The 24,421-nt window shown below is 41.6% G+C and overlaps 1 protein-coding gene across 1 annotated transcript in view; it reads right to left on the minus strand.

Moving 5' to 3' along the window:
* Positions 1 to 14,807: 14,807 nt before the first annotated feature.
* The window catches only part of LOC124114711 (asparagine synthetase [glutamine-hydrolyzing]-like), a 31,657-nt gene continuing 22,043 nt past the window's right edge, over positions 14,808 to 24,421 (minus strand). The window contains exons 5-10 of the mRNA XM_046475411.2: positions 23,603 to 23,695; positions 23,196 to 23,323; positions 22,384 to 22,510; positions 21,718 to 21,925; positions 20,802 to 21,039; positions 14,808 to 15,875 (exon numbers count right to left, since the gene is read on the minus strand). Coding sequence (XP_046331367.2) covers positions 15,675 to 15,875; positions 20,802 to 21,039; positions 21,718 to 21,925; positions 22,384 to 22,510; positions 23,196 to 23,323; positions 23,603 to 23,695 — 995 coding nt within the window. The 3' untranslated portion in view covers positions 14,808 to 15,674. The remainder of the gene's footprint in view (positions 15,876 to 20,801; positions 21,040 to 21,717; positions 21,926 to 22,383; positions 22,511 to 23,195; positions 23,324 to 23,602; positions 23,696 to 24,421) is intronic.

Below are 24,421 nucleotides of genomic sequence, written 5' to 3' on the forward strand. Positions count from 1 at the left end.
AGTTTTGCCCGGATTGGCAAACTGCAACCGGAATTTGGTCAAGAAGTTGAACTTAAGCTTCAGGTATATCGATGATCTGATGTCGTTCTATAATGGTCACAGAGCAAATTCCTATCCACTGATATACCCAGCTGAGCTAGAAATATCAGAGGCCAGTGATACCATCACATCTGTTTCATATTAAGAGTGGAACACATGTTCCCGTGCTGTCTTTCTTCAGGTGAACACTTGACCTGCCTTTGCATGTGTTTGTGAGGTGCCACCGGTGGGGCAGGATACGCTCACCTTTTCGCGAACACAGGTTATCACTATTTGATAGTGATTCTAAAACATATGATTGTGATATAGTAGGACCGTACAATGGAATATGCTTTAAGCAAATATTAATTTAATATTATGATTATGAAAAGGGCTTTGTCTCTTTTATTTAGGACAGGAGCCGTATCATTTCCTGCCCAAGCAGGAATGGCAGGTCCTGTCATGCTAGCCTTAATACGGTTGTCATAAGATGCTTTACAAATCTCTCCGTACTATGAGTAGTTCTACCAGGACATCTTAATGAGTCAGTCCCATGTATACTTATTCTATTCATTTGGGGAGATCACCCAGAAAAACATTTAGCTTTGACGTTATGTCCGTCTGTGGAAACTGAGGAACTGGCTTGGTGCTAATTGAAACTCTAATTCACAGTTTTTTAGTTAACAAATTCAGTTAAAGTTTAATCATTTATATAGTTTAAGTAGTTGTCTTGGCATGTTAAACATGTCATTATGGAGATACGTTTTGCTCTTGACTCCAGATGATTATCTGCAACGCTGACACAAATTAGTTCAGTATTTGTTCCCTAAACTTCAGTCCTGTTGATTTAGTGTCACTTGCAAATTAATATACACCTTGCTGTGGTTATTCTACTCGTTAATTTCCTGAAGCGGTGGTGAAGTTAATTTCAGTAAAATGATCAAAGTCTGTTTATTGGCAAAGGCGACTAACGGGATCGGGTGGTCAGGCTCGCTGACTTGGTTGATGCATGTCATCGTATCCCAATTGCGTGGATCGATGCTCATGATGTCAATCACTGGAGTTTCTGATCCAGACTCCATTATGTACAGACCGGGCGTCATATAGCCGGAATATTGTTGAGTGCGGCGTTAAACAACAAACAAACAAACAAATATTGGCAAAGGAAATCAACTTGATAGGGTCAAACAGATCTGAGATAAGTACTAAACAAATACTATTTGTGGAAGGCCGCCTGATATAGCTGGAATATTGCGACATTACACAACAAACAAACATATCTAAACTTAGTTCTGGATTGTTATTATTTTAATTAATACCATAGACAAAATTAGATTATTGCACTTATACAGCGACCTGCATGCACGAATACGTTCACCTTGCTCATTCAACAACAAAGTCCTTGACCTCCAACAGGGACATTTCTTGAAAAGGGGTCATTCGTCCAGTATTCGATCAACAACATTGGTTACATCTTTAAGGTGACGACGGCCCAGACCGTTCTATACGGGATATGACCTCCATGAGCGGCAATGCATCTTCGAACGCGGCGTCGAACTGAGTAGACAAGCATCCTCACATCGACTGCAGGTATCCGATTCCACTCCTCACGGAGGGCAACGATCAACGCGTGTCTCGTGAAGGGAGGATGAAGACGACGCCCCAGCTGGTCCCAGAGATGGTCTATGGGTGACAGATCTGGTGATCGAGCTGGCCACGGCAGGACAGTCACGTTGTTGGCGTTGAGGAAGTTTCTAGTAATACGGGCTTTATGGGGTGTGGCGTTATCTTGTTGGAACACCGTCCGTTGTTGACGCTGGATGAAAGGAAGAACCACTGGCCGTAAGATATTGTGCGTTGTGCTGTCAGATTGCCTTCGAGGATGAGAAGTTCCGTCTTCTCGTCCCCGCAAATGCCGCCCCAGACCATCACACTTCCGCCCCCGTAAGGTTCCACCTCCTGGACACAACAAGGAGCCGTACGTTCACCACGTCGTCGATAAACTCGCGTCCGCCCATCAGGTTTGAAGAGTTGGAACCTGCTCTCGTCACTAAACAGCACTCGCCGCCATTCCCTTTGTTGCCATCGCTGAGTTTGCCTGCACCACGTCAATCTGGCACGTCGATTTTGACGAGTCAAGGTCATGCCCTTGAAAGGGCGATAAGCCCGGAGACCATAATGTCTTTGTCGTCTGGTCACTGTTTGTCTGCTGACCGGATGTCCTAAGCTGTTGGCAGCTGATGACGTCACAGTGAGAAATCTGTTCCTCAGATGAAGTACCCGTAAATAGCGGTCATCCTGCGGGGTCGTGACCTTTGGTCTGCCACTCCGTGGTCTGTCTGCGGTTCTGCCATTCTGTCGGAGACGTGCGACCAGTCTGGTAATGGTCATCTTGGAGCGGTTCATGTTAATGGCAATCGCTCTCTGTGTCGCTCCCATCTGCAGCATACCTATGGCTCTCTCCCTCTGGACAGCGGACAGTCTTGGCATGTTCGTTGGTGTTAATCATCGCAACCAATGATAGGGAACAGATCCGTGCGTAATTTATTCAAACATGCTGAAAAACACCAATATCTCCCAAAATCCGTAAAGCACGTGCAACGAACGACAGAGAACATGACGGCTGTATTCATGAGATGTGTTCTTTACTGTTTGTGAACAGGTTGGCATCTTTGTTTCAAAGTTGCAAATCAGTTAATGTTGGTCACGTTTCTTTTGGCCGTCAGTTTAGAATGCAAATGAACTGACGTCTTTTAGCTTTCCATTGTGTTAGCGCTGTTTTCACCCAATATTGTAATAACATGTAAAGCTAATTGACGCCGTTGGTGGAAGTAGAGGATAATGGTTATAACTCAACACCATTTGTATATGCCTTGATGGGGGACCCCCTTGGGATGCTTTCCATGACAGTGATAGTGTTTATGAATCACTATCAAATATTGATGATACCGTGGCTAGGTGAGCGTATCCTGCCACACCGTTGGCACCAGCCATAAACACATGCGAAGGCAAGTATATTGTTCGCCTGACAAAACATGGGAATATATGGTACACAAGAAAATTGCTTTGCTGAGGCCTTGAATGTTACCTTGATCAAACAACTTCTGAGCAAGAGTTGTATGCTGCTCTTTGAAATCTTTGTTGAAAGAGCACACTCGATTGTACCTCGAAAGTTGTGAAATGACACCAAAGCTTGGGCTGCAGGAATATTGCTCGACACAAGGGAAAGTAATTCCATGCTTCGAGACTCACCTTCCTGGCTGCCATGGTATCTGTACGTCCCTCCATGCCAATAGAGAAGGTCTGTATGGGGTAATGTAATGCTTCAAGACTTACCTTCCTGGCTGCTATGAGATCTTTACTCCCCGCCATGCCAATAGAGAAGGTCTGGATTGGGTAATGTAATGCTTCAAGACTTACCTTCCTGGCTGCCATGATATCTGTACTCTCCTCCATGCCAATAGAGAAGGTCTTCTGTTCCCTGGCATTCTTCACCATCAGCGCCGTTACATGACTCGAGGCCAGACCCTCTTGGGATGATAAGCTTTTAGTGTATACTTTCAAAGAATTAACTATCCAGCAAATGCTGACCTAACTGTAGTAAGAAGGATTTAGATGGTAGTGGCTGGATACTATCCTTCTACTGGGAGGTCAGGTTGTCCTTGGTATTCTTAGAACTGTCCAACAGGAAAGCTGTATCATTTTATTGTTTTCGTTGGGAACACTGCCTCGGAAACTATGGAATTCAGCCTGACAGCAATTACAGCCATGAAAACTATACTCTTGCACTCACATGTTGCAATCATAGACACTCACCTGACAATAGACAACCAATCCATCTGTCGGCCATTAGTCGTTTCTTAACTGCGGTTTCTAACAGTACCCGGATGTTCTCTGCCTTATCACTTCCTGTAAAAAAATAGCTTCCATTTGCAATATGAGACAATATGTGGGGTTTTTTTGTAATTATTTATTACAGAGCATAACCCTACATGGCTTTGGCTCGCTGACTTGGTGGATGCATGTCATCGGTCCCAATTGCGTGGATCGATGTTCATGATTTCAATCACTGGACTGTCTGGTCCAGACTCGATTATTTACAGACCGCCGCCTTATAGCTGGAATATTGCTTAAACAACAAAATCATGACTTTGGTTAAATAAATGCACACAACTGAAACACAAAGTACCTAGTGAGTCGGAGTCTACAGGTGTTTTGTACAGGGGCATGTCACCAATAGAATGAAACTGTTTCATCTTCCTGAACATGGCTCGTCCGTTGTTGTCGAGGTCGTACTGTTCTTCTGTACCGGGGTTGACGGGAACGATGTCAGCTGCCGTCAGTTAAGTTGTGACTCAAACCAAATAGACCTGTATGTGGAGTGAGTGAGTGAGTGAGTGAGTGAATGAGTTATTACTGTTTTACAGTATTTCAGTTATAATTTATTATGGCGTGTGAGGCTGTGGGGGCAATCCAAATGTACCCCACATCGTCGGACTATTCTGGTGATTTGGTGCCGACAGACTATGAATCGTGATCCAGTTGGATCTAAAATTAATCCACGGACTCCTAAGACTGCCGTAGACCTGTACCGACAATACATCACAAGGCTGTCGTAGACTTGTACCGACTATACATCACAAGGCTGTCGTAGACCTGTGCCGACTGTACATCACAAGGCTGTCGTAGACCTGTACCGATAATACATAACAAGGCTGTCGTAGACTTGTACCGACTATACATCACAAGGCTGTCGTAGACTTGTACCGACTATACATCACAAGTCTGTCGTAGACCTGTGCCGACTATACATCACAAGGCTGTCGTAGACCTGTACCGACTTTACATCACAAGGCTGTCGTAGACCTGTACCGACTTTACATCACAAGGCTGTCGTAGACCTGTACCGACTTTACATCACAAGGCTGTCGTAGACCTGTACCGACTATACATCACAAGGCTGTCGTAGACCTGTACCGACTTTACATCACAAGGCTGTCGTAGACCTGTACAGACTATACATCACAAGGCTGTCGTAGACCTGTACCGACTATACATCACAAGGCTGTCGTAGACCTGTACCGACTTTACATCACAAGGCTGTCGTAGACCTGTACCGACTATACATCACAAGGCTGTCGTAGACCTGTGCCGACTATACATCACAAGGCTGTCGTAGACCTGTACCGACTATACATCACAAGGCTGTCGTAGACCTGTACCGACTATACCTCACAAGGCTGTCGTAGACCTGTACCGACTATACATCACAAGGCTGTCGTAGACCTGTACCGACTATACATCACAAATCTGTCGTAGACCTGTACCGACTATACATCACAAGGCTGTCGTAGACCTGTGCCGACTATACATCACAAGGCTGTCGTAGACCTGTACCGACTTTACATCACAAGGCTGTCGTAGACCTGTGCCGACTATACATCACAAGGCTGTCGTAGTCGTAGACCTGTGCCGATTATACATCACAAGGCTGTCGTATACCTGTACCGACTAAACATCACAAGGCTGTCGTAGACCTGTACCGACTATACATCACCAGGATGTGTGTGTAAAAGAATTGACTGTGAACCAATCAGTGCAACTTGCTTTACATACAACATATTTTGTGTGATACATCTGAATCTGCAGTTGACTACTGGTGTTAAGCAAAAGCAAGACATGATCATTCTGAAAATGCACACACACACACACACACACACACACACACAAAAAAAACACACACACACACACGCACTCTCTCTCTCTCTCTCTCTCTCTCTCTCTCTCTCTCTCTCTCTCTCTCTCTCTCTCCTCTCTTTGAATATGCTCCATCTTGAATATCATAAATGATTTTGTTTTAGATTCTAAAAGTATCTCCATTTACATGTGTAATATAAAAACTGTTGTAGGTTTAATTGTATTTCAATCTACAGTTTTAATATCTATATACTTTCGTGTTTTTTTTCGTACTTTTTTTTAAAATAATTTATATTGTTGTTTTTGGTTGTTTTGTTTTGTTTTGTTGTTGTTGTTTTGTTTTGTTTTTGTTGATTTTGTTTGTTTTGTTGTTGTTGTTTTTTTGGGGTGGGGTCCTTGAGCATATATACCAGTATATGATAGTTTAACATCTGACCTTTAGCCTCTGAACACACAGCTAGGAAGCCATTGTCTGTGACAAGCTTGAAGCACGGGTGGAGTCCAAACGTGTCCCGACCAATGAAGACCTTCCTGTTAGCCATGTCGCGGAGACAGAAGGCGAATACCCCAACTAGATGGGAGGGGAAATCAATACCATATTTGATATACAGATGAATGATTGCTTCTCCATCGCAGTCTGTGTTCAGATGGATTCCATGTTGGTTCGCTACTTATTGGAATACAAACATATGTATTCGTTTAAATAAGTTTTGGATTTGGTGCAAAAAAGAGTAATCATTTAAATAGCATCTGTACATATATGGAATAATATATTTCTAATTTACAGATAATGGCGTACTGTATAAATAGACCCAGACGCAAGCTCCGACGTTCATACAGTTTGGCCCACACTCTACAAAGGTTCATACTCCAACGAACTCACTCAAAGTGAAAGTCAGTTCTTAAATATACCGGCATACTGATTTATAGTTGTAGATCTCCCCGTTGTATATCAGCCATATGTGAGGATGGGTGTACAGTCTCATTGGCTGCATCCCTCTGACGTCATCAACGATAGCCAATCGGTGGAAGCCGAGACAACAGTTCTGGAGATGGTTGATGTTTTCTACCCTGAAGGCGTCTGGTCCACGATGTGCGACCTTGTGGGCAGCTTTACACTGCACGAAGACATGTACATCACTACCGAACACGGCCCAGATCCCACACATGGTGATACAGTCACAAGCCCTTAGGAGATAGCAACTGCCCTGTTATAAAAAAAACAGATATAGGTTTCATTTGATTTGAATGTTTTTTAAATTGGTGATACGAAAGAATTATGGATAACAAGGTTGCAAAACCATGTTATTTCTTAAAATATCCAATATTCCACCAACATGTTCAGCAAACTTGCAGTTTTTTCCTTGTCATTACTAGCAATCTACAGATAGTGTTTTGTATTTATTGTTACGAGATGTCTTCCAAATCAAACAAAAAGGTTAACACAGAAATCTGTTCGTATAGAACTTGTTGTGAAATCAGTAAATGACCACACAAGACCAATCAATAATCAACAAATTAAATTGAAACACGCGGAGTGTTTCATATAGTCACCGTCTGACCGAAGAGCGGAAGGTCAGGGGTTCGATCCCCGGCCGCGTCACACCAAAAGACGTTAAACGATGGTACTTGTTTTTTCCCTGCCTGGCCGTCGGCTTTAACGGGCTAAAACATGGATTGGTTGGCTCGGAGTTACTATATTGTGTCTGAGTGAGATAATGTTAAACTGTGGCATTGTATCTCAGTAGGCTAGCATGATACATTTGGCATTAGTCCGGACTAGTACACGCAGCCACACACACACACACACACACACACACACACACACACACACACACACACACACACACACACACACACACACACACACACACACGCACGCGCGCACGCGCACGCACACACACACACACACACACACACACACAAACACACACACGTGCATCCACGTCGCTATATAAGTGTACTAATCTTGAACGCGACTTTATACCCATTTCACCTCCCCTATATACACTCACAATGGTTCAAGTAAGAACCAGCAGCAATGTGTAACAGCACTCTGCTATTACTTTATGATGAGAATTAAACGCTTAAAATAGATCATAATGGATGCTCCAATAATGAATATGAATAATAAAAGTGACAACCAGCAGTGATGTTGAACCAGGTGGTGTGACTATCATTGACTGCGCTATGTATGGTACAACCGACGCTTACAAACTAAACAAAAGGAATCCAACAATCGACATCAGCACCAGACTTTAATAACTGGGGCATTAGATATGCCAACGTTCTGTAACATTCATGAAGTAGCGTAAGCACTGGTCTGTTGAGAGTCAATGTATTTATGTACGTATGTACATATTCAACATACTTTGATACTGCATAATGATGCATGCTACTCCAGAGATGTTTGTTTTGGTTTGGTTTGTTGTTTTACGCCGCACTCAGCAATATTCCAGCTATATGACGGCGGTCTGTAAATAGTCGAGTCTGGACCAGACAATCCAGTTATTAACATCATGAGCATCGATCCATGCAATTCGGATCGGTGACATGCATCAACCAAATCAGCGAGCCTGACCACCCGATCCCGTTAGTCGCCTTTTACGACAAGCATAGTCGCCTTTTACGCCAAGCATGGGTTGCTGAAGACCTATTCTACCCCGGATCTTCACGGCAAGCATGGGTTGCTGAAGACCTATTCTACCCCTGATCTTCACGGCAAGCATGGGTTGCTGAAGAACTATTCTACCCCGGATCTTCAGGGGATCTACTTAAGAGAAGTTCAAGAACACGTCACAATGAACACCATGACTATAGTTAATCTGTCATGTCATCGGGATAGGGGCATATGAGTGTGTCAGTTTCGCTCAATCCAATTGACCATTCAAACAGTAATATATGTTTAAACTAAACTTAAACAGCTTGTCCAACAAATATTTGTTTACTTTGTTTGTTTTACATTTCAGCTACATGGAAGCGGTCTGTAAATAATGGAGTCTGGACCAGATAAGAAAGTCATTGACATCTATCCACGCGAATTGGGACACACTGACATGTCATCAACCGAGCCTCACCATCCGAGCCTCACCACCCGAGCCTCACCACCCGACGACAAGCATGGGTTGCTGAGGACCTACCTTCGTACCCGGAGTCTCCACGGGTTTAAAGTAAATCTGACCAATCAAATATCGTGTTCATGTTGATCTTCCAATGAAAACAGTTTATATTATTGTCTTGAATGTATTAACTATAACAATATCAGACAACACCTTTCTTTGCAGCTCAATTTGCACGAGGGGCTACAACCAGTCTTAGACCCATTTCTTTGGGGTGACGATTAACTCGGTTATGAAGGAAACACATTTTCCACGCAGAACATGATTATGTTAATGAATTCAAAATGTTTATCATTTTATTACCCTCCGCGGGCCATTCTATTTATTCACTTTTAACGTTGAATATATTTGCACGACAAGTAATTGTATGATGAGTGTATGTAAATATAAACCATCAACGCGAGGGAATATATCGATTATCTGCCCAAACGGATTTAATTGGTCGTAAAAGGCAAACTAGTGTGGTTATATGTATGCATTTATGCATTTATTTCTTGTACATATTAAACTTAATTATGGTGTAAAACTGTTTATGTGGAGATGGCAACACGTGCGTGTCACTTTATCAATCCCATTGTATATCAGACAATCACAATTTTTTAAACTAATATTAAACAACTTTTCTAACAAGTAGTCCTTTTATTTGTTAGTTGCTGTACTCAGCAATATTAAACCTATATGACGGCGGTCTGTAAATAATTTAGTCTGATTCAGTGATCGAAATCATGAGCATCCGTCAACGCAAATTGGTGTATGATGACTTATACAATAAACCAAGACACCCACCCTGACCATTTATTCGCCTCTTACGATAAGCATAATTTGTCGAGGACTAATATTCTTACTTGTATACCCATTCAGGACTGTTCTTCAATGCTGTGTCAGCTATCTACTGATGGACATTATTTTGATATGCTATTTTCCAAAAAGGGTCTGAAGAAGTAAAACTGAAGTATTATGTTGCAGACACATTCATCTTTATTTACCTGCAAAAACAAGCATTTAACGTAATGGGGAAAAGGGCACACGCATCTTAAATCGCTCAAGTACAATGACACGTCACATTAACAGTTTGTATGACCAGCCCCACCTACAAGACTCACAAAAACACTCCGGGGCACAGAAAATGTCAGCCATCTGAAGATGTTACGTGGGATACGTCGCCAGTCTTCTTGGGGGGCCTGCATCAGTTCTCGTCGGTTGCTGGAGGATGTGGTCGCCATCGAACACGACCATCCATGAATTGTCTGGGGTGCGTGCAGGCCACGGCAGCACGTTGACGTTGTTGGCTGCCAGAAAGTTATGTACGCTTCGGGCTGTATGGGGTCTGGCGTTGTCATGCTGATAAAGGATACCACGTGGCAGCTGTTATTGAAATGGTAGAACAATCGGACGAAGAATGTCATCCATCTACCGCTGAGCTGTCAAATTTCCGTTAACAATGCCAAGTGGTGTCAAATCCTCTCTTCTCCTCTCGGGGGCACGGGTGGCCTAGTCGTCTAAGGCGCCGCCATTCGCTGTGCAGAGTTGCGTCCCTTGGCTACGCCAGAAACTTATGATTGTGGGTTCGACCCCGGTTCGCCCCGATTATGTTTCTAGGTTTGTCAGCACTATACCCGTGCTCGTGGGTTTCACCGAAGTGGTACATGTAAACGTCTGAGACCTGCATCACTTCGGGCTTTCCTCCCACATTAAGCTGACACGCCGCGATACAACTGGAATACTGTTAAAAGCGGCGTTAAACCCAACTCACTCACTCACTCACTCTTCTCCTCTCCTGCCCTTAAATTCCTCCCCACACCATAATACCCCTTCCACCATGCGGCACGACCTCCTTGAACGCCCTTAGGCGGTAAACACGCTGTCTTCAATCAGCTCTAAACAGACAGAACCGGCTTTTATCAGTGAAGACTACCTTCTGCAAGTCACGTCGCTGCCAACAGTTGGGGCCATCTAAATCTCTGCGCTGTCAATAACTGTCCTCTGTGAGGCCTATAAGCTCCAATACCTTGACCCATAAGTCCCCCGACCACTGTCTGGCGACTAACTTTATGCCCTAAGGCAATGTCGCTGATGACGTCACTGTCATGAATTGATTCCGGAGCTGCAAAATACGGAAGTACCGGTCTTCATTGAGCGTAGTTACCCTGGTTCTGCCTGTTAATCAACAAAAAGTTCTAGCAATTTGAGCATGAGTGGCCCCCATCTGTAACATACCCAAGGCCCGCTCGCCTTGTTCGGCATTTCTGTTGTTGTTGTTTTTATTAATGTGGGCCTTCGTATCATTTATATACCCTTATTACACGTTTTATTTCGACTGCCCAGAGCAACGTTGTATATTTTAGTTTTTCGCATTTTTTAAAATAAAAAAACTTGCCGTGTACGTGTATAGAGCAATTTTTGTGTTTGAACGATATGTTTTGCAATGATTTAGTTTGTTTTTAATTTTTTGGCAATTTGATTGGAAAGTGGTAAAGTTTCAAACAGCGAAATGTTAGGAAAGGGAGTTTCCTATAACAATTCAAAACGTCCACGTTCAGAGATTAATCAACCTCGAATATCTGCCGAAACAGATTCCATTGGCATAGTGTTTAAAGTCAGATATGAACAGGAGTCCGTGAAGTAGGAAAGCATACCAACACAAGTTTCAAAAAAGAAGAGTTTGTTTGTTGTAACGCCACACTCAGTAATATTCCAACTATATGACGGCGGTCTGTAAACATGGACCACACAATCATGTGATGTGTATTGTGATAATGATAAATAAAAGCGACCCTTTCAAAATACCAGGTGTTTGCAACATCGGTGGTATCAGTCACAAACACATGCAAAGGCAAGGCAAATGTTCACCTGACAAAAGCACGGGAACCTAATTTTGGTCAGATGTCCTGGAAATGTCATCAACATGTCTATCATAAAACGTTATGACAGCTATACTAAGCCTTGAACACAATACACTCTGTTCAAACATTTGGGCAAAAGTCGTGTGAGGTGTTACAGTAAATGCCAGTGTACAAGGAGGTGTGAAAATCAACAATAGTGAACACACACACACATACATACATACACACACGATAACGCTGCCTACACTAAAGTAACGCTTCACACACAAAACCGATTCGTAAATGTCAAAAGGTGTTTGATAGCGTACGTACTCGTTTTATTTTACCTTTTTATTTTATGTGTTGCATTTTCATTTAACAGTTACGCATATAACACATATAGTTGGCATTTTGTGTTCAATTCTTTTGTCGAAAATAAGTTTTTTTGGTGTTTACAGGATTATTGTTTTGTAAAGTATACCCGGGTAAAACGTTTTCTTTTGAAATATGAATATATATTTTCACTTTATTGAGAAGCCAGTATTCCATATTGGACCAGATGGGGCGTACCTTTTGATGTTTCCAAAAAAGTAGTCTAAAATCGTTTCTTTATCATTTGAGCAATAACTACACAAGTAACTGTCAACGTATCCCATTTTATAAGGTAGCGGGATGTAATATGTGGTATTGAAACCGATGAAATGTGCATGACTGTGTTGACCTTAACGGCATAAGATTATAATGTTGTAGATAAACTTTGCAGATTTCACTTCACTTTCACTTTTCCCATTTGTGAAAGTATTGCTAGGTCATAAGTTTTGGTTTGGTTTGTTTCTTGTTTAACACCGCACTCAGCAATATTCTATATGACGGCGGTAGGTAAATAATCGAGTCTGGACCAGACAATCCAGTGATTGACATCACGAGCATCAATCCACGCAATTGGGATCGATGACATGCATCAACCAAGTCAGCAAGCCTGACCACCCGATCCCGTTAGTCGCCTGTCACGACAAGCATAGTCGCCTGTTACGGCAATCATGGGTTGCTGAAGACCTATTCTACCCCGGGTCTTCACGGGTCTTATAAATATAATACATTGTGCTGCACAGACCTACACGACATGCTGTGAAAACGCACTTTATTTTTGACAAAGGAATTAATACATGATAAGTAAATGAACCCTCTTGCTGAGAGCAGAATATGATTAACTGCATGGTTGTATAAACAAAATCCAAACAAGAGTTCAATAGTTAGATACTGTTGATAAATATTTCATTTACTTCACGTGTCCACATTCATGATAAATATGTGATAAATATTCTCCACATCATTTTTAGAATGTACAAATATCAGCATCAACTAAGTTCATTGCAAGTATTTCTCTTTAATATGTTGTTTGAAGGTGGACATTTAAAGAGAATTTATATGAGATTCAATGTCAATCATTCTAAGACCACCATCACTGTATGCTAGAATTATAGTTCTTTTTTAATCTTATCTCTTTGTCATTCCAGATAAAAGTATAAACATTGTGTTGATTTCATGTATAAATGTGTTTAGGTTAGGAAGTGCAGAGAAATATGCACTAGTGTGGAGACAGCCAAACTGTCACTGTGGTTTTCCCTATTAGTGTTAAATTTCTTCTACTCCAAATGGCAAGTATTCTGTTTGTTATGTCTATTCGTTTTCTTGTATTGATCACCCAGAAGTAATTTAAAGAAGGATTTAGTTTCATGCATAAGGTTTCAAAATCGCCTTTGTTCCTGTCCAACTTTAAATCATTGTCTAAAGTTATAGTACTTCTACCTTTCCAGATTGTTTTAGTCTGATCCACATGTATTTGAAGACAAGACAATTTGTAGAAATAATTTAGTGTTTCCATGGCTGCATTTAGGCTATTTTCAGATACATATAAAAAGAGCCGGGTATCGCCCAAATATTGTTCTAAATTTTGTTCCAGGTTATTTAGTGTAATGCCCTTAATGTTATAATTATCCCTGATACCTAATATTCGACTACAAATCGGAATCGATAGGGAGAGACCGGGTCTCCCTGTCTGCATCCCCTCTTTAACTTACAAAAATGAAAGATGCCTATTTTGTACACAGATGCAGATGCATTATGAATTAAAATCTTTATCCATTTAATGATATTTGATCCAAATCCAAATGTTCTATTACTTGTTAAATATATTGTTCACAGACGGTGTCAAAAACCTTTTTAAAATTAATTTATAAAGGCATGTCTGGTTTGTTAAATCTTCTAGTTTCAAAGAAAATATCATAGAATATTATAATATTTTCAGTTATGCATCTTCCAGGAATAAAGCCAGTTTTATTGTCATATATCATTGTATCCAATGTTGCTTTTAATCTATTTTCAAAACACGTACTTGTTATTTGATAAAGGGAATTTTAACAATGTAAGAGGACTCCAATTGTTAATTAATCTCCTGTCTTAATATGGTTCTGGGAAGACAAGTAATAATTCCTCTATACATTGTTATAGATAATACATTATCTATTAAAGGTTTCCGTTTTAAATCTATGAATCCATGGAACAAACACTCTCCCAGAAAACCTGAAAAATTCAAACGTTTATCCATCAATACCTAGGCTCTTATTATGCTTCATGGATAGAACTGCCTTTCTAATTTCCTCAGTGCCTAGTTTCTTTCCAAGATTTTCTACGTCGTCTTCACTTAGTTTTGATGTATTGATATTGTTCATATCAACAGCATTGGCTCTCTCAGGTGTGTTTTTTTTTTTTGTGCAGATTATTGTAGAAATATTTTAAATAGTTTTGCCATCTATATCCGTGTCTCCATATTCATTGAGGCTACTATTTAAAAGCTTGCTTGTGTAATTTCGGTTTCTCAAGAGAGCTAGTTGGTTTTTCTCCTTTCGTACTATTTTTAATTTGAATTTATATATAATAGCCATCAAATAGCCAATTCCTTTCCACTAATTTACTCACACGAACTAGATGTTTATTTGTTTGTTTTGCAGCAATATTCCAGCTATATGACGGCGGTCTGTAAATAATCGAGTCTGGACCACACAATCCAGTGATTAATATAATGAGCATCGATCTACGAATTTGGGATACGATGACATTCATCAGCTAAGTCAGTGAGTCTGACCACCCGATCCCGTTAGTCGCCTTTTAGGACAAGCATAGTTGTCTCTTACGGCAAGCATTGGTTGCTGAAGACCTGTTCTTATCTGAATTAGAGATAAAGGAGAACAGTGAGACCGCTTCATCTGTTTCATATTTTGATCCATGCATAGAGATTCAGAGTGACAAAACACTCTCCACAAGACTGTATGACAAGTGAGATGACTTCAGTATAGTCAACTTTCCCTTTATGTCGAACAATATTCCTGCAGCTCCAGTCCTTGGTGTCTACATTTTCAGAGAACGTTATACAACTCTTACTCAGTTGTTTGAAAAGGGTTAAAACATTCAAGGACTTGGTTAAGTTTTCAGAAAGTGTTATGGTAGACGTATTGAGCACATTTCCAAATGTGAGGCACCAGTGACAAAAATGGCAATTCCCTTTTTTTGACTTGTGCCATATGTTGTTTTTTCAGGTGAACAATTGACATGTTATTGTTTGTGTTTGTGACGGGTGCCACAAGTGGGCCAGGAAGCGCTCACTTTTTCGTGAACACATGGTCTTATCACTATTTGATAGTGCAATTGGTCATAATATGGTCGAAATCGTACAATCGACTCTGTTTTATCGAGACTTCTTATGGATATGGAAATTGTTTTGTCGCTTTTAATTTATAAGTTGTTTTTATTAATTGATAAATCAGTTAATAATTATTCGTTTATGTTTTGAAAGTCATTTCTGATAGTTTCTTCCAGAACTGATATTTTTTGTCAGTTCTTTACTCTTCTTATCCTCATCATTTTTTTAAAAGTGATGAAAAAGAAAGGGCGTTATACCTTAAAATTCATTAAAAATGTTACCGAGGCCTTGAATGTTGTAAACGTGTACACATAATAATCACATTTGCTCATAGATATTGACTGTTCTGGCTGAAGGGTCCGTAGCATCCACCCAGCGTGGCATCCACATATAGGGCACCCAGCCTGACTTAGTAGGGTAGTAGTTCTCGAACACCTGCCTGTAGTAGAACGCTTCCTTCGTCCTGGGTGTGTTGAATGGGAAAAGGGTTGCTGCCTGTTGCATCTGCTCATCATTGATCTGAAACAGTGAGTTCGCGATCACAGCTGTGTGTATATGTATGCCTTTTATTTTCATCAGCACTGTCACCTTGACTTAGTGAACCTAACCCTTACCTCGGATAGTGTCATGCAACCCATGTATGCGTATCAACAGGTATCGATTCTCTTCACAATTTGTGCTGAGTAGCCAAAGAACTCTGTCGTTTTGTCTGTCTCTCTTCAGTTATTCAACTCCAGTTTAGTGTGCACTAAGCAAGAAAACTGGTTGCGTGTTCTTCTTTCAGTGCTTCTCAGAATCTCAAATTTCGTCCAATCTGCCTGGATGTTTATATGCATGGCTTAACGACTTAGAAGAAGAACTAACTGGCATTCGGATGGAAAGGTAAGGGTGAAGCCTTAATCCATCCAATCGGCTTTATCCATGAACTACACTATGTCAAGCAAGTCTCACAAGTATTTATCTTTAGCATTTTCCCAAAGAAGACCATGGTTTACAGTTGCAGCCACCCTCTGCCTTGGTCCTTTCTGATTCTGGACACATGGTCAATGGACTTTGGAGATGTTAGCTTACTCGATCCACACCTGATGAAGACCAACACCTATGCCAGTGCTACTCTTTTCAGTGAGATGGAACATCCATGATCCACACGAAGGTCAAACCTATAACAAGTAAAGCTTGCTGGTGCCTTTACCCGTTATCGGTATTGAGAGAAGAAGGCCTCCAAACCGGCACTCCCCTATCGTAAAGATAAGTCAGTTGTACACCCGAAATAACATGGGAACATATGGTACGAGTCAAAACAGGGAATCGCATCAGACATCATTTTGGTCATTAATGCGTCAAATTTGGAACTGTCCTCCACGTGTCGACAGTTCATATTTTCAAAGTTTTACCAAGGCCTTGAATGTTGAAAGCCTGAGGACAGTTTTGAGTAAGAGTCACATGATGCTCTCAAATAGATCATGCCCGATTGTACCTCAAACGTATAGAAATGTAGACACCATTGGCTGGATTTGCTAGAATATTTCTCAACATAAAGGGAAAATTCACAATTCAATCTTGTGGACAGCATTTTTGCATAGATCTAAATATTAAACAGACTCATATGGATTGGTAAACAGAATAGTAAGGAGAGAACAAGTTCGTTTCCACAAATGCCTATTTCTTGCCCCAATGTCAATTCCCCAAATTCCACATACCAATGAGGAAATGCAACATTCCATATATTGCGTTCTTTAAGTTTGCCGTGTGTGTAAATGGAGTACAAAGTAGAAAAATCCAATGACTTCATTGAACTGAGATTGCAAATATTCAATCAATCCCTTTGAGGTTTTGAGAATGTCCATGTCCACTTTCCTCAAATACGTTCTAAGAATGTAAAGAATGTTGTTCCTTGGTTGTAATAAAAAGTATCTTTGGTTTATCTTTGGGACTTGCTGATAAATGTACTGGACCTTGGTCCAAAAACTGACTAATCAAGAATCATTGTCACGTCGATCCATTCTCCTTTTTGCACTCATTCATATGAGGATAGTAGAGACGACCTCTGGAATTGCATTGCCTGGATGGTTAGATGGAACTGAGCTGGTGCAATATATTTTGTACTGAACCAAAATGATTTGGGGTCAGGATGGCGTCTCCTTGGTGATTCAGAGCTCCTGTATTTACCATTTTCGTTCTCGAGAAATTGATTCAAACAGGTTCCTATTTTTCCCACAGATTCTGAGGCCAATGTTTATGAAACTTCGAACTGACAGTAGTTTCAGTAGAGCAAGTATTGAAGGAAATCATGACCTCCACATCAAAGGCCTAGGACGGTGAGGATATTCCAGGTACATCACAACGGTTTAGAAAAACTCACGTCGCTCAATTCAAACGTTTATTAGCTAAAGCACATAAAGTGCACACCTGGCAAGAATTGATTACTCTGGAAGCAATATAATTACTTCAAGATGAGAGGTAAGAGTTATCTAATATCTTATTTTAACTTAAGTACACCAAGTGCCTTATCCTGTACAGGTTGTTTGAATGCCCTTCAAAACACTGTGCATACAACAGGAATAAAGTCCAAAACCCACACCTGGCAAGAATAGATAACTCTGGAATAATAGAAATACTTCAAGATAAGGAGGTAAGAGTTATCTCCCTTTGTTGGAATTGTGACTAGAGTCATGACCAGGTAATCACGTGAGCAAAAAACATATACATTCCGTTTGTGTAACATGCTCGATTGAAAACATACGGGAACATTCGGTCCAAATAAGGAATTGCATCAGACATCCTTTTGTCACTGATGCATGAAATTCCACTCAGTGTCTCCTATCAAACTGTTTGAAAGCTTTACTATGGGTTTGAATGTTATTACCCTCATCAACAAAGAGGAATCGTGTGATGCTCTTTGAAATCCTGGTCGAAAAATCATTCTGGATTGTACCTCAAAATGTGTTTGTAGAAACCATAGGTTAGAGCTGCAGGAATATTGCTCGACATAGAGGGAAAGTTGTTGACAGTGTAAAGCTGAAGTCCATTTCATTTTGGGAGAAGACCGCCCCCGTGGTCTAGTGGTAGAGCGTCCGCCCGGAGAGCGGAAGGTACGGGGTTCGATCCCCGACCGCGTCATACCAAAAGACGTTTAAAGATGGTACTTGTTGTTACCCTGTCTGGCGCTCGGCATTAAAGGGCTAAAACAAGGACTGGTCGGCTCGGAGTCAGTATACTGTGTCTGAGTGGGATATTCATGTTAAACTGCGGCATGGTATCTCAGTGAGCTAGCACTATAAATCGGCATCAGTCCGGACTAGTACTAGCAGCCACACAAACACACACACGTACATGCACGTCGCTATATAAGTGCAATAATCTTGGACGCGACGTTAAACCCCATTTCACTTCACCTCACCTCATTTTGGGAGAATTAAGTAGGATGGTCGAAATTTTCAACAGTACCAAACAAAGAACCACGTATTACGTGGACATGCATTTGGGGTGGAAATAGCCATAATAAGATATTGTTTAAATATTTGACTCAAACCTCTTCATGACATTCAGATGTCAACATTGGTGGGAACAAGCAAGTTTCAGCTTCAATGGTTCAGTTGGACGCCGGACAACCAGGTCATGACATACGCTCACCTCACTGGTGAGTTAAAAATTCGTTTGATTGAGACCCGTGAAGATCCGGGGTAGAATAGGTCTTCGGCGTCCGATGCTTGCCGTAAAAGTCGACTATGCTCGTCGTAAGAGGCGACTAACGGGATCGGGTGGTCAGGTTCGCTGAATTGGTTAGTGCATGTCATCAAGTGGTGACTATTATAACGAGATGTACGATTGTTATTAGCCGTATATGTAAACCTCATGTGATGCAAAAGTTGTCCCAAAGCAAGTTTATCTTGTGTTCCAAAAGAATATGAGCAGAAAGGAATTTTACCGAAGACCAGAAATGAAGGATTAGAAAACATTGAAAAACTTTGTTTGTCATGTAACTGTCATGATGTCAGCAGACCATATCAGATGTCACATAGACACCCTAGGGAGTGCAGAGTCTATTGCAAGACAGAAACGCCAGTAACGTGTGTATGATCCACGGACATTGACCACAGCTTTAACCCTACGCCTCATACTCATTACAAGTCGTTGAATGCTTCTCTGAGGCAAACGGATCCATTCTTCATGAAGTGCGGCTTCAAGTCCAGCGAGATTTTGAACTGGGGGATCACGATGTCTGATTTTCCGGCCCAAGAATGTCCCAGAGATGCTCAATCGGATTAAGATCCGGACGACAGGCCGGCCAAGGAAGAGTGGTGATAGCTTCTTGACGCAAATAAGCCAAAACTGCCCGAGATCTGTGTGGTCTAGCATTGTTGTCCATGTAAACAGGTCTTGTCTGAAGAGGATGGTTGTCAAAATGAGGGACTACCACCGAACGGCATCTTGGTATTGTTGGCCATTCAGGTTTCCACGAATTGTCCCCAGCGAAAAGTTTGCAGCCGAAGGAAACACAACCCCATATCATGACAGATCCCCCACCACATGCTAAGGTCTTCTGGATGTTCCTTGGTGCAAAACGAGTGTTACGTTGCCTCCAAACATGTATTCGACCATCAACAGATCGTAGCAGCATTCGACACTCGTCAGACCAATGGATCCTTCTCCAGTTGGCCAAGTTCCATCGACTACGGCCACGACACCATATCAGACGATTCCGCATGTGCCTCTCAGTTGATTGAGGACGTTTTACTGGTCTTCTGGCATTATAACCAGCGGCTCTGAGGCGACGCCTTTCGGTCATCGTCGAGAGTCTCTGATGGGTAATCCACTGCAGTCTTAAATCTGTTGAAGTGGCAAATGGATTTCGTCTGACTATCCTGAAAAGACGTCTATCCTCTCTGTTAGAGGTCTTTCTTGGCCTACCAGACCTATGCCTGTCATTGACATCATTGGTTTGGCCATGTTTGACAATCAAACGAGTGATAACACTGTGATGACGACCCATTTGTTTTGCAATGGCCCTGCATGACATGCCAGCATTTTTCATGCCTATCACTTGCCATCTTTCAGCGTTCGTAACTTTCTCCTCACCATGGCTGATTTTCAACCTCTATTTGAAGGGGAATCTCACACAGGAGCAAAATGCAACCACTATTTATAGGGTAGGGGAACTGCAGCAACACGTAAAGCACACTTTCCTTGTGGTATCTGGACAAATTTGGGTTCCTGAAACTATGGAAGCCTAATTCAGTCATACATCATCATATTTCGTATTTCTGATTCCCACACGTGAAATCAAGAGACTATGAATATGTTGGCGCTTAACTTTTCTGCATGTGCATACATGCATACCTATATTCATACCCTCTTATAACATCATTATAATGAAGACCCTTGTGGGATTCACGGAAATAGCGATATTTCGGGTTATGAATCATGTTATAAGTCCTTGCTCACCTGCTTATCACAGAAGTCTTGAATGATCTCAAACAAAGGATCTTTGACAGCTGTCACTCCATCACTGAAGGCTTCCTTGGGCCTCCACAAGATGTCCTTGGGCAGGAGGTTCATCCCATCAAAGGCTGACCGGAGGAGGTACTTCTCAACCCCCTTCTGAGGGACGCGGTCCTCAGCGGGGAGGGACAGGTAGTAGCTGGTGAACTGATGGTCAAGGAAAGGGACCCGGATCTCCAGTCTACAGGAAAGGAATTAATCTTGGAACTTTCAGAAATAGGCAGTAGGTACGAAAGCCTATTAGGGTCAAAATTGAAATATGGAAAAGACACGAAAAGACCGGAAAAAAGATTCGTTATTACGGAAATAATTACATTATAACGGAAAAAAGATTCTTTATTATGAAAATAAATTCGTTATTTCGAAAAAAAAGATTCGTTATTGCCTCAATAGTCTTTCGTAAGTAGGTAAACTCTTGGTAATGAAAGACTCATTAGATATTTTAAAAGTATTTACTTTCTCAAATGACTTAACACCCTATACTGGATTATCCATTAGTAACATTTACTGATTGTCATTTAATGTATATGATTTACGAAATTCAATGAAGTTATTGGAGATGTCCAATGATGAAAATTTTCTCTGAGCTGTGGCATGCTTCACGCTGAATGTGATTTGTGCTTTTAATTTCAGAGTAATCTCACGTCACGGTAAGACTTGTGGGGCTCGTTTCTCGCCGATGGTTTATCGGAAATGTCCAACTACTGGTGACAGTCGACGCCTTACAACGTTCAGCAGATCCCCTGATACTGAGCTCCCTGGACGCACCCTGAAGATGATGAAGTCTCCCGTACAACCAATTCCTGTGGATATTATCTACAAATGGTTGGTGACCGCCCCAGATGATGAGTTGCCTTACCCCCAAGCTGCCGTGGCCCTGTCCCCTCTCAGCACGTCGTACATGTGGATGTCTTTCAGGAGTCTCCGACTCTCCTGGTCCGCGGCCTCAGCTGATGGAGCTTTATTGAAGTAGATGTACCCCTGGGTTAGCTCGTCAGACCCCTCCCCGGACAGGATGACCACGGTGTCTGTGTTCTGTTTGATGTACTTGCTGACAAGGTGTAAACCTGGAAAATAAGACCTGACACATGACATCGTTCATACAATCTAGTACATTTCTGGTTCTATTGTTAATTTCTTATTGTTTGTTTGAAACGCCGCACTCAGCAATATTCCAGCTATATGACGCCGATCTGTAAATAATCGAGTCTGGACAAGACAATCCAGTGATTGACATCATGAGCATCGATCCACAAAATTGGGATATGATGACATGCATCAAGCAAGTCAGCGAGCCTGACCACCCGATCCCGTTCGTCGCCTCTTATGACAAGCATAGTCGCCTTTTACGGCAAGTATGGGTTGCTGAAAACCTATTCTACCCCGGATCTTCACAGGTGAATTTCTTATTGACGAGCTTTATATGTTAAGGTAGGTTGTACCAAGCCAGGCTAGTAAATTTTCCAGAATTACATTTGTATGCTAAAGTTCAGCCAGTTTTGTATTTGCCAGTAGCCATACATACATATTGAAGACCTGATGGTTGTAATGTCAAATGTCTCGATGTGACGAATTACTTCATCTATAACACTGCAGGCTTCTGGGGGTGTGAAGCTAATTTCGTGATGTTCAGTGTCCAAATGTTTCGCAACCTGCATCAAAACAAATAACGAGAAGGTGAAAGCTCAAATATTTTATCAATAGTATCAACTCTGGAAACAGTAATGTTTAACGTAAGTCTAGTTCATTTGCGATCATTCACACGGCACAGCTAATAGGTACAACTTGATGTATGCCATTAACTGTATGAACTGTGTTTAGTTTTCCATTGTCTTGAAGCTGCCTCTGCATTTAATTTTTTCACCCCAGTCGGTAATATTGTGATGACATGTAAACATCATTAGTACTTTTCTGTGTAGAGTATTGCAATTTTGCAAGGGCCACCTTCCTCGATGTCATTATACTCCCCTCCATGCCAATATGTGATGCCGCAAGACTCACCTTCCTGGTTGCCATGAGATCTGTACTCCCCTCCATGCCAATAGAGAAGGTCTGGATGGGGTAATGTAATGCTTCAAGACTCACCTTCCTGGCTGCCATGATATCTGTACTCTCCTCCATGCCAATAGAAAAGGTCTGTATTGGTTAATGTAATGCTCCAAGACTCACCTTCATGGCTGCCATGACATCTGTACTCCCCTCCATGCCAATAGAGAAGGTCTGGATGGGGTAATGTAATGCTTCAAGACTCACCTTCCTGGCTGCCATGATATCTGTACTCTCCTCCATGCCAATAGAAAAGGTCTGTATTGGTTAATGTAATGATTCAAGACTCACCTTCCTGGCTGCCATGATATCTGTACTCCCCTCCATGCCAATAGAGAAGGTCTGGATGGGGTAGGACAATTTCTGTAACTTGGCATTCTTAACCATCAACGCTGTTACCAGACTCGAGTCCAGACCCCCTTGAGAATGGTACAATTAGATAGCTTATTGTGTATACAACTATCCAGCAAATGCCAACCTTACTGTAGTTTAAAAGATTTACATGGTAGTGGTTGGATAATCCCCTTTTTACTGTTATTAATTAATCGTGTCCCTGAAAGTTCAATGACCTGCCTCACAGTGTAGCAGAATCATTTAATGTGTTATTAGGGGGAACACTGCCTGGAAAACAATGACAGCCCTTATAGCAAGGTAATAATACTCTTGGACTCACATGTTGCAATCATAGTCAAACTCACCTGACAAAAGACAACCAATCCTTCTGTCGGCCATTAGTCGTTTCTTGACAGCCGTCTCTAACAGTACCCGGATGTTCTCTGCCACATCACTTCCTGTAGAAAAATAGATACCATTTGCAATAGAGGACAATATGTAAAATGTCTTGTTGTATCATTATTCTCTTCCACTGTTTGAAGCTTTTACCAGTTCCTATGCCATTGGATTCCTGGCAAGCATATACGTTCCCAGCAACCTATGTTTTACGTGGCGGATAAATGAATCAGGTGGTGAGGTTCGATGACTTGGTTCATTTTATGTCATAGTATCCCAATTGCATTGGTCTGTCCTCGTGATGGCAATGACCAGCTGTTGTATCGCAAATCGGACTAACAGATTTCTATATTGGTCATCCAAAATACCTCGTTCACAGCACTTTCATAAGAACTTGAGAAAAGCTCCTCTCAGTTCCACAATAAAAGTATTCCCTCGAATATGTTTTTCTTGTTCTTGTTTTTCATCAAATCAATCCGCCGCCAGAGTTGGCCACGCCCTCAACAAACAAGTTAGATAACTCTTTCAATCTTGCCTGAAATGTGAGACGTCACTGAGCATTATTGGTGACTCTGTTTGTTTATCATTTGAGTGAGTGAGTGAGTTGGGTTTTACGCTGCTTCCAACAGTATTCCAGTTATATCACGGCGTGTCAGCTCAATGTGGGATGAAAGCCCGAAGTGATGCAGGTCTCAGACGTTTACCACTTCGGTGAGACCCACAAGCACGGGTATGGTGCTGACAAACCTAGAAACATAATCGGGGCGAACCGGGATTCGAACCCACAA

The sequence above is a fragment of the Haliotis rufescens genome, unplaced genomic scaffold (assembly GCF_023055435.1).
Source record: "Haliotis rufescens isolate VD_foot unplaced genomic scaffold, xgHalRufe1.0.p SCAF_10, whole genome shotgun sequence".
In the NCBI taxonomy this organism is placed as follows: domain Eukaryota; kingdom Metazoa; phylum Mollusca; class Gastropoda; order Lepetellida; family Haliotidae; genus Haliotis; species Haliotis rufescens.